This window comes from Stegastes partitus, unplaced genomic scaffold, assembly GCF_000690725.1.
Source record: "Stegastes partitus isolate 25-593 unplaced genomic scaffold, Stegastes_partitus-1.0.2 Scaffold299, whole genome shotgun sequence".
NCBI classification, from domain to species: domain Eukaryota; kingdom Metazoa; phylum Chordata; class Actinopteri; family Pomacentridae; genus Stegastes; species Stegastes partitus.
In genome coordinates, this window is record NW_007578030.1 from 546,733 (window position 1) to 558,410 (window position 11,678).

Genomic DNA, 11,678 nt, shown 5'->3' on the forward strand with positions numbered 1-11,678 from the left:
TTTCTGGCTGATCAATGGTGCAATTTTGGCAGAAGAAATAATGTACCTTTCAAATCTGCCGTTAAGTTTTAGGGTTTAGAAGGTTAAAACATAAAATAAAGCTCTGTCCTCCCCTCAGTAGGTCATGTAGGATAAACAGGAATTCCAAAATATTTGCCATTAACACCTTTTTGATGAGTTTTTTTCGTTGGCACTACAACCCACCATGCACGCTGTGTTTCATAAAATTATCGTACATTTTCTTAAGTGCAATTTTCAACTGCTGAACCTTTTTGCTTGTCCGCTGCAGGATACCACTCAGTGCCAGATGCCAGCCAGACCATCACCAGCAGCCGACTCTACCATGAGTTCGCTGTGCCTCAACACCCAGGTAAGAAGCAGGCGGGATCGCAGGTAGCCATCTTTTCTAAAGCACTGAACTCTCAAAGCTTCCATTTGATCAAATTGATATGTACAAAATTAATCATAAATTTTAATGTCTTACTTAAGACAGAGAAATAAAATCTTTTTTAATAAGAGTGCTGCCACAGGAGGGAAACACTTTTCCTTTGTATCAAGTTCTTGGGCATCAACGGACAGTCACTTCACTTTAGTCAACGCTTTACTCTCATTTCCCCTCCTCCTCCCTCGCACGGTGTTTTCTGATAAAGTTTTTCTTCTGTGACATTCAGGACTCCTCCTGCACACCAGAGGCGGCATCACGGGAAAGCGGGAGCGCGAGTCGGAACGAGAAGGGTCAGGGGAGGAAGACCCAACGTCCTGCTCGGTGCACAAGATGCAGAGGCAGAGTGCAGAGGTCAGTCGTCTTCTCATCACAGCACCTGATGTCTTAAATTCTACTTAAACGTCACTATTACCAGGATTTAAATAGTTACACTTTAAAAGGCACTGAATGCTATAAATCAGCGGTCTTCAACCTTTTTTGCACCACGGACCGGTTTTAAGCAAGAAATTTTTCTACGGACCGGTCATTACGCACATAACAAATAATAATAGTTTTTTTTCTATTGAAAAGTTTCATAAATGAATAAAATTAATTTTTATTGCTTAGTATGTTTACTTTTTCTCCTGTCTCAGTATCAAGTCTCTCCCACTTTCCAAAGCAGCTCTCCTGAGACGTTTGTTTTTGACTGACGGCTTCGTTTTAGCAGCCGGGCATAAAAACAGACAGTCAAGTGACGGGAAGACGAGCTAGTCATGTTTCAAAATAAAACACCCTGCAGACTCCGCTGGAAATAAAAATAAACCAATAAAATGTTTTTATTCTATCTGTGCCGCCCAGTACCAAATGACCCACGGCCCGGTACCGGTCCGCGGCCCGGTGGTTGGGGACCACTGCTATAAATCATAAAAAAGAAAGAAAAGAAATAGGTTGAATTTTCTTTGATTTAATTTACCAAAATGGATTTAAAAAAAAAAAAACCTGGAATCAACATGTACAACATTTTTCTAAGTAGTGACTTTACATACTGTAGATATTTTACTACATTTTTCATTCATTCCCGTACTCGTCTCCAGTCTGCTCTGTGTAAACACATCCTGCAGTCCCAGAATTTACGTCAATCACTTTATTACAGTCACTAAAGTGTTTTTTCTTCTTTTTTTACAGACAATTAATTTTTTAGTGAATTTTTAAAATAGACACATAGAATTGATTTTGACGAAATATTCTGATTTTGAGCTTCGATTTGGACGCTTTTCCCAGCAAAACTGAAAGTCACCCATGATTCCAGGATTTCTTGTTATGACTTTCAAGCCTGTCGGCAGGTCCAGAGATTAAAGAGATGAGACGGCGTGCACCTTTCTGCAGAATGGTCTTGGCCTGCAAGACAAAACTTCTAGAAACATTTACAAGGACAGATAACCCTGCAGCAGTCTTTGAACATTGCATTTAACCATTTCTTTAAAACATTATTAGAATTTGCACATAGTGTTGTGGGAATGTCCTCTGCTAGCTGTTAGCCAAAAGGTCATAAAGGCCCTTCATAGACACAATGACTCAGGAACAGACAAACAGATTGTGACCAGATAGAATAAAGTGACGCACAGATTAGATCAGTGGTTTATTTCGTCTGAGCGTCAACACACAACTATCACTCATCACTCTCCTGTGTGTGTGTGTGTGTGTACATGTACATGTGTGCTTACCTAAAAACAACCGAGGAAAAAGTGTTTTGCTGTCAGCACTGTGTTGCCCTTTACACATGATGAATTATTGATGTTATTGTTGCGATAAAAAAGTTCAAGGTCTGCACTTCGCGCGTAACAAGTGAACGTAGTGGAAGTTAGACTGATGACACGATAGCACACCTTTGACGAGGCAATCGCACAATAAATGGAGGTTGTTTTGGCCATTGTGATTCTGTGCTCCCACTACAAAGTAAACACCTTCCACCATCACAGAGGGAGTCATTATGTAAATGTCAGCCTGTCATGAAGCTGCTTACAATAAAAAATACAAAGCAGATGTGTATATTCTTGACAACAAAACAATGGTGTGCCCAAGCAATGGAAAATATGAAAGGAAGAGTCCAGGAGAAAAAGAGAGGTCTATTTGAATCGCTTAATATTTTGTTTCTGCCAATACCGAGTCCCAATTTTCCTTGACAATACAGACTTTAATAATAATAGTAACTTCATCTGTATAGCACCTGTAAGAACAGCCTTCACAAGGTGCTTTGACAGTAAAACATGCAACACAAAAACAATCAAGGAAGGCAAACTGAGAGCATCGTACATGTTTAGCTACCAACATGACAAAAAACTTCTGTGAAGCTTGATGATGTTGAGCCATGTGCATGTGAAAACAAGGTGTGTCTCTTGTGCCAGTCTTCATTGTGGCTTTTGTTGTCTTGCTTGCAGACTACCTAGTGCAGGTGGAGATGCGACTGTCTGAACCCCCCCCGTTGGAGCCATCCTACGGCCAGCAGAGAGAGGAAACCCCAACGTGGCCACCTGTCCTCCGATCACACTCAGCCCCAGACATGACCAGTTCCTCCTCAAAGACACTGCATCTAGAACTGCTCTTTGTCTTTTCAGTCAGAAATTCCTTGGGGTGTAAATGCAAAGGTGAAAATGTGATTTCTTGAAGGGCTTTTACATTAGAGTCCGTTGACCTCTGGCCTCTTGCAGTTAGTGTACAGACAGGTGAGACAACCTTAGAGGAATGTTTTGAAGAAACAAAACCTCACACTTATAGCTCTACTGCAGTACTAGAATAAATCAATCAATAGATTAATAATAAAAAAAAAAAATCATTATTGTCTTAAAACTGCTGCCACCAGCCAGTAAATACTGTATAAACAGTAAAGCAGCTATAAATGTAAGTAGTAGAATTTCTTAGTTTTAAACAAAAACAAAAACAAATCCGTCAAACACCTTGTCTGCATGGTTCGGTATAAACCAAGCTCACTGTGTCAGGGTTTACAGAGAATCTTTTTCTACAACTTTGTGGTATGATTGTCCCATTGTGCTACTGTTAAACAGAAAAACACAGTCACCACTCCAGCTGATCAGTCAGTCTAACTCCAGGAATATGTTGTCACAACTGTAATAGCCTAATATATATATATGTATATATATAGCTGTAATTTTACATTGGAAACGCACTATTTATAGCCCAATCATATGTTTTAATGTTGTCAAAAACAAAAACACTTGTAAATAGTTTGATTTACACCAAAATTGTTATTTTTGAGTTGGTTTTTTTCCCAGAACTTAAATCCAATAATGAAGAAAAGGTGTTATTAATCTCAACACCGTTATCGTTACCTTGATTTTACCAGGCAGAAGCACAGGCGTGGTCATAGTGACCGCCTGGCATTTCATTTCAGGGAATTTGCTGGATCATTTCTTAGCTTCTCTCTCTCACTACATTGCCTGTAAATACACTTTCTCAGGCACTTTGACACATTTGCGACTATTCACAGTTGGTTGCATGGGAACATCTACCACAGCCTGGTTAGCATCATGTAATCACTTGGTTTGAATCGGCAGCTATAAACAGAGATTCGTAGTTTTTTTTTGGACACTATTCAAGACATCGATTATATGCATATATAGATGGATAAAAGATGTTGGACCAGTTTCCATTCTTGGTCTCTAAAACATGTTTACAGTGTGTTGCTATGAATTACTTAAGAGACCTTTTGTCAGGTCTGTCTGGCTCTAAAGAGAGAAAAGCATGTGGCATTATGGGTAGACGAGTTCTTGTGTGACTTGTAGTTTTTTTGTATGTCATTGCCTTGACAGCTGTCAGAGGTGAACATGTAGCTGAACACTTGCATCAAAAATTGGCTTTTAGGTTTTTCTTTTTTTTGGAAAACTTTTAAATCCTGATCTTTTAGGATATAACATTTTTCACTGTTCCCATCAGTCAAACATGAGCAGGCTTTGGTCTATTAAGAATGTCCTGTTTTTTTGTCGTACCATCTTCATATTAATTTCAAATATTGCGATTGTAATTATGTACAGATCGTATCTTATAGTTTTACACCTTTGTGAAATCTTTCCACAGTAGTAGTGATTTGTTGTAGAATAGATGCTAGTTTATTTTGTTTTTTTTAGTGCTCACCTCACTGCTGGTGAAGCGGCACGAAGTTTTGATTTCACCTTTCAAAAGTGAGTCACATTTTCACCTTTCTGTTTACACCACTCCCTCCATAGATTACGCCTGTACAAGTTTTTAAGAAAAAAAAAAAAAAGATAATAGCTTCGGAGTATCTCTGTGGCGTTCTGTGGTGTTGGAAAAATGTTTTTGCTGTGCAACACATTCAACTACCGAAAAAAAGAAGAAGAAGAAAAAAAAAAAAGACAACACAAGTCGTCGGGGTTCGAGGTGAGGGCAGAGAACACAGGCAGTTGGTTGCAATCTCCTCTCGGAAGGTGTCACGTTTTTCTAAGATTTCTTATAAAACCAAAAACTCGCTAAACAAAAAGGAAGAAAAAAAAAAATAGAACTAAGTTGAGTTGACACAGTAAAAGACGAGCGACAGCATCTGATCCAAATGAGCCTGATTCTGTCGAGCAAAGCAGAAACCAACATTCCTCAACGAGAAGTATACCCTCCTGATGAAGGATTTCTACTACTGTACAAGGAGTTTAACAGTATATATATGTGAAAGGCTGCTTGCGACACTTTGCGACCCGAAAAACTAAAATCCTGGGGTGACCCAATGAACGAGTGGTGAGGGCAACTTGAGCGTCAATCCCCTAGCTGTGGGATTATTTGCTGCTCGTGGTTGCCCTGTTCCCTCTCCCCAGGTTTAAGGTCTCTCTGCACAGACACTATCGAATAACGGCTTTAAAAATGGTCAAAAAAATTAATCGGACAAAACGGTGAACAGATCACGATTTGGACACTATTGATATCTTTACAAAAACATAAAAGAGGGTCACAAAATGGCTCAAACTGTCTATGGAAGGACTGTGTAACAGCATTAGAACGATGAAGCTGGTGTTTTATTTCGGCTCCATCCACCCTCCGCTATTACCTTTACTCCTGTTGAGAAGAATGCTGTCGAACTGAACCAGAGAATGTACAATCCCCCCCTTCCCCCCTGTAAAATACACCCAGCAGCTTAACTTGCTCATGTTAATACCCCCGCCCTACACACACACACACACACACAAACACAACATATGTAAACAGATGTAAAAGTTTTTTAAAAATGCTAAATGGCATTGCACATTTAAAAACCAATGGTAATTAATGCATACACACATTTATCTATGTTGCAGCACAAGACTGGTTAAATCACACACACACAATTACTTTCTTCACACACAGAACAAATCACTTAAATGCAGACCCACACACACACACACACACACACATATTGGTTAGACTGGAGAAAACTGTTTTGTGAATTCTGCTAATGGCCCCAATCTGCAACATCTATTGTGAAATCACCCAAGACAAAATAAGAAATTCAAGACAACGAAATAACCGTTTGGGTTCCCCGCTGATGGTTAAACCTGCATCCCACATTTTTAGCAGTCCAAGATACGAGTCCTGTGATCAAACATCCTGCAGATTGGGGCTGTAGATGGCGGCTTGTCGGTGCGCTCCTGATAAAAAAAAGGTCTGGTTTCAGTGGAGCCATGATGACTCGTGTCTGTGTACAGTACTTGATATTTGTTCATCTGTGATCGTACTGCCCTCGGCTTCAGGAGTAACGTAGAGGGTGGGGAGGAGGGGGACATAAAGGGGAGGGACGGGGAGATTTTTTTTTTTTTTAAGTATTGAAAATGTTTCTGTATTATATTTCTGTATGTTCTCAAGAAAATTTAAACATTGTTAGTTTTTTTTTCTCTCTCTCTTTCTTTCTTTTGTAGCTTTCATCACAATGGAAAAACAAGTTGAACCAAGTTTTTTTTCTGGCTTTTATTTCTTTATTCTTTTTTTTTGTTCTCCCTTCTTTAACATGAAGGTGAGAACAGATGCCATCTGTCATCTCTGTAATATTACGCTCTTTCTGTCTCTCCTTGTATTGTGAAAGGCTTTTCTTGTGCTTGATCAACTTCATGACAGGAATTAAAATTGTTACAACTAAACACCATTCATTGTGTCTTCATCAACAGCAGTGACATCAGTTATTACAATTTATGTCGGATTTTGAAGTTGAATCTCAATTACAATGTGTCAGACGTTATTAGTGTTTGGAATATAAATGCACAACATGCTATGCTCTGAATACATTGTCCAGTGGGGCGGCGCAGTTGGTTAGCATTGTTGCCTCGCAGCAAGAAGGTTGCCGGTTCGCGTCCCAGTGGGGGCACCGGAATCTTTCTGCGTGGAGTTTGCATGTTCTCCCCGTGCAGAGTGGGTTCTCTCCGGGTTCTCCGGCTTCCTCCCACACAGTCCAAAAACATGTTGAGGTTAATTGGTGATTCTAAATTGTGTGAATGTGAGTGTGCTTGGTTGTCTGTCTCTAAGTGTAGCCCTGTGATAGACTGGTGACCTGTCCAGGGTGTCCCCTGCCTTCGCCCTATGTCGGCTGGGATAGACTCCAGCCCCCACGACCCTAGTGAGGATAAAGCGGTATATAGATGATGGATGGACATTGTCCAGTATGAGGCTTTTTTGTTTTGTTTTTTTATCCCTTTGTGTCTGTGATAGCTGAGGCCAGAGTCATTAAGTCTTGACTTATACCCCTGTGGACACACATGGACAGCTGTGGAAATCCTCATTTTTAAAAAAATTTTTTCATCTTCTAGTCCACTTGGAGTACTCCATACTTTCAGTACTTCCATACGCATGCAGTAGATTGGCATCTACACATCCTACGCATACTGTCACGAGGTTCCGTGCAAACGGTCACATACTTGACGAGATGACGGAACATATCAGTGTCGTTTTCACAATAAATACCTTTACCTTTTTGTGAGCTAGTGTCTCTTTAACGCCTACAGATGGTTTCTGAAGAATTGACATATTTTTGGATGTGTGGCCAATCCCAATCTCCACACTGATTGACTGCATTCCCCCTGAGGCCAAATTCACTGCGCTTCTGTGTCTGCAGCAGCAACCTTTGTGGTGAAAACTGTGGTGTCTCAACAAGTCAGCAAGGCTTGTGACAACTCAGTCATCCCAGGAGGAAATGTTTTCAAAAGTGATGCAAACCTTTACCTGGGGTTCATTCCAATCTCCACATTCACAGGTTCACAGACTTCAAAGGCATTCCCCCCTAAAGCACAATCCATTGTGTCAGTATTCACATGTCTAGAAGGGTCTGCGTAAATTATGTCATCTGGCTATCGGCCTGCGAGGGCTCACGGGAAACCCTCTGTACATGCCAGACTACACAATGATGGCAGTAAAACAAATGTTTGTCATGCAGAGAGCTTAAACAAATTGTGTCACTGCTTTCCAAAGTCAGCTTTTCAGGAAGACCCACACGAGCCCTATGTGCTTGTCTGGGTTTGTTGTTCGTAGCAGAGCGACAAGTAGCTATTGAAATACAAACGGATGAGGTGCGTGTCTTTTGCCCTTGTCTCAGTCACTCAGTACACGAGGATGCAGACACCATTAAATGACTTTAAAGGCCAGTGCAATAGACAGTCTTCTACTTTTTGAATACAGTAGGGTCTAGTGGGGTTCATCATGTCACCCCAGCCACAGGAGTCTGTGTGGACATCCGTGACTTGCTTTGCTTTTTTGTATGTATGTCTTTTGCTCCACTTCTAATATTTTCTCACTCTTTGTCCTTATTCAGGCTCTCTGGCAGTTGGTACTGCTGGACGGCATGACACAGTGAGACAATGTCTGTGGGGAAACAGTCTTTGAGCAGAATACCTCTGTCTCTCTGGCAGTCCAGCAGACCAGTAGATCACAAGGCCTGGACCAAACCTTTTTCCAATAGCTCCAGAACTGTTCATTGAGGTACGTGCAATGGCTGTGGAAAAAGGCTTTTCTCTTTATTTTACTCCCTCCTCCACAAGGACAGCTGCAGGCACCACAGACCCATAGTTGTTGTTATTACACCGCTTTCTAGTGCACTTAGATGACGACACTCATGCGCAGTAGATCGGTGTCTCTGTATTCCACGCATGCACACTTCCACCCTTGTCCATGCAAACATAAATTTTGGGCTCCACAAGGGGATCCATTCAGAGCCTTACATACTTGGGAAGCTGACTAGACTTAGATTATGCAAACCTATTGCTAAAGCTGAAACCACAACTACGGCCTTGTGTTTTACAGTTTGTCTGCCATCGTATTCACATGAACGGTTTTGTCTCTTACATGCAAAATGGCACAAACTGCAATTTGCGCCCAATCTCCTCAGATTGGGATTTGCTGACTTTAGAGTGCATACCCACTGACGCTCAATACATTCTGTCCGCATTTGCTTGTCCCCCAGCAGCATTTACTAGGGATGTGTGGATCGATACTGAAATATCAATACTTCAGATACCAGATCTTTATGCTCTAAAATCAATTCTCAAATCAAAACATCGATACTTTTGATACTTCAGTCATTTGAAGTAATGTATATCATTACAAGGAGCACAGTGGAACGTAACTAAACGATTGAGATCTTGTCGAAATAACACGCAGTTAATGGGAACTACTTTCTCTTCTGCTGCAGGCAGCACCGTCCAGGTACAGAGAGAGGAAATGTGGAGCTTTAAGCGGCATTAAGCACTGTTGCCTTTGGAGTTGTTCAATTTAATAAATACGATTATGAAATAAGCAACGAAACAAATACATGCTTCAACAAATAGCTGCATGAGTTCAGCTTGGAGTAATATGTGTATCACTGAGATAATCTCACATAGGCAAAAAAAAGCCAAGATTTATTCAGGTAAGATTTCCTTAAGAATTGATCATTTAAAGTGGTTTACATAGACGAGGTGTCATTAAATTATACAAAGCAATTGCGATAAAAAAAAACAAAAGCTATGGTGAACTTAGAAAAGTATATACTAGAAAAGATGGATAAAAAATAACTTTTTATCTATAAAACATGCCTCTTATGATTTACAATCAGTCTCATTTGCTTTAACTGTTAACTTTGTTGGTGCTTGGGTGAGAAGTTTGGTCCAGAGCTCTGTATGCTCACTCAACCATCCATCCATCCATTATCTATACACCGCTTAATCCTTACTAGGGTCGCGGGGGGGCTGGAGTCTATCCCAGCTGACTTAGGGCGAAGGCAGGGGACACCCTGGACAGGTCACCAGTCTATCACAGGGCTACACTTAGAGACAGACAACCAAGCACACTCACATTCACACCTACGGACAATTTGGAATCACCAATTAACCTCAACATGTTTTTGGACTGTGTGGGAGGAAGCCGGAGAACCCGGAGAGAACCCACGCTGCACGGGGAGAACATGCAAACTCCACGCAGAAAGATCCTGGGACACGAACCGACGACCTTCTTGCTGCGAGGCAACAGTGCTACCAACTGCGCCAACTTGCAGCCCACACTTTATCTATTTAATTATTAACTGATCTGCACTTTCAAAGGTTGCATCAGTCATCACATGGGGATGAAGGAACCATCCAACTCCCAAAGTGTCATTCAAGGATTTCATCATATTTCATCATCCGTCTGGAGGACTCCTCTGCTAATGTTCACATGTATCCCAAAATAGAGAACTTAATATCTGCATTCATTCCTCATAAAGGGAGGAATGTAAACCCACACCAACCACCCACACACTGTCAGTGAAATGACAAGAGTTTTGTTCGTGAGTCAGCAAATGCAAAGCATGTAGCAGCTTGAGGCTCCAGGTCAGACAGGTTTATTTTCTAAGTATAAAGTATAACGTAACACATTAAGCTCAAGACTCAAGACGTGAAACCAGACGCATTCACAGGTTTTTAACTAGCTAAACGTCCAGCTATTTGTGCTGGTTTCAGTGTTTATTTAGAGAACTTCCTTTGTACAAAACAGTGGTGCTCCTGTAATGCAACTACGTCTTTTTTATTTCAGGGGCCTCATTTATCAACCATGCATAGAAAAGGTTCTAAATTATGTCTTACAAATGAAATTTAGAATGTGCATAAATACAAAACAAATCTGTATTCATCAAACATGCATACATGGGTCGTACGCACATCAGTGGGTCATCAGCGTTCGTACATCCCACTTGTTCTTAACCACCACGCTCGTGCATTTTCGGGATCATTTGCCTTCAGAAATGCCTCCAATTAATTAATATATAGTAACAACATGCCTCTTTATAAAACATGTGAATATATATATATTTTTTCCCTCACCGTTCATCATCTTGGCAAAGAGGGCGAAAAGAGGAACTTTTCAGAACCCGAAATTGAGATGCTTGTCAGCGAGACTGAAGCTAACCAGAAAGTATTGTTGCATCTTGTTGGGACAAGATAACCACCGGAGTTGACTCTGTTGGCTTGGAGGAGAGATCGCTAGCAGACATTTTTTTGGAAGCGGTTCGACATTGAGCTTAGTGCCAAAATTCCCATCACAGCCCATAAGAGACATGACTACAACGGGTGAAGTCATTTCCGAACGTTCACCCAGCGGAAAACCGTCATCACTTACAGATGAGATGTTTTAATAACCATACTAAGTCCATTTCCACGCTTCCTGCATGGAGAACCACAGAGCTGTTCTGCTCAATGAATGAGTCATGCATTCATCAAATGCGCATTGCTAGTTGTTTGTGCATTGACTGAATGAAACCCTTGTCTATTCACAAAATTAAATTTCTTTAGTGATCATGCTTTGGTTGTGATGTGGGTGCAGTCTATGGCTCCACTTACTTTTGGGAATCCAGCGATGGCGTGAAGTCCCCATTTGATTTCGGCTTGTTGGTGATGGCTGTAAGGGAACTGAATGTAGGCTGGGGAAATTATGGCATCCAACACTGCCGGCATGGTCCTGCTCAGTGATGGCTGGGAAATGCATATGTCTCCAACCTCATGCTGGAATGTGCCAAAAATCCCAAAGTGGACAGGAGCTGGAAGTTGTAGTTCTTTCTTCAAAATAGCCATTTTTCCCAAATGGAAGGTCCATCCATCCATTATCTATACTCGATTGATCCTCACTAGGGTCACGGGGGAGCTGGAGTCTATCCCAGCCAACTTAGGGCGAAGGCAGTGGACACCCTGGACAGGTCACCAGTCTATCACAGGGCTACACTTAGAGACAGACAACCAAGCACACTCACATTCACACCAACTGGCAATTT

The 11,678-nt window shown here is 41.2% G+C and overlaps 1 protein-coding gene across 1 annotated transcript in view; it reads left to right on the plus strand.

The window, feature by feature from the left end:
* LOC103358259 (cryptochrome-1-like) overlaps window positions 1-6,560 on the plus strand; it is a 42,975-nt gene extending 36,415 nt beyond the window's left edge. Inside the window, exons 13-15 of the mRNA XM_008283154.1 lie at window positions 290-370; window positions 672-796; window positions 2,863-6,560. Coding sequence (XP_008281376.1) covers window positions 290-370; window positions 672-796; window positions 2,863-2,871 — 215 coding nt within the window. The 3' untranslated portion in view covers window positions 2,872-6,560. The remainder of the gene's footprint in view (window positions 1-289; window positions 371-671; window positions 797-2,862) is intronic.
* The last annotated feature ends 5,118 nt before the right edge of the window (window positions 6,561-11,678 follow it).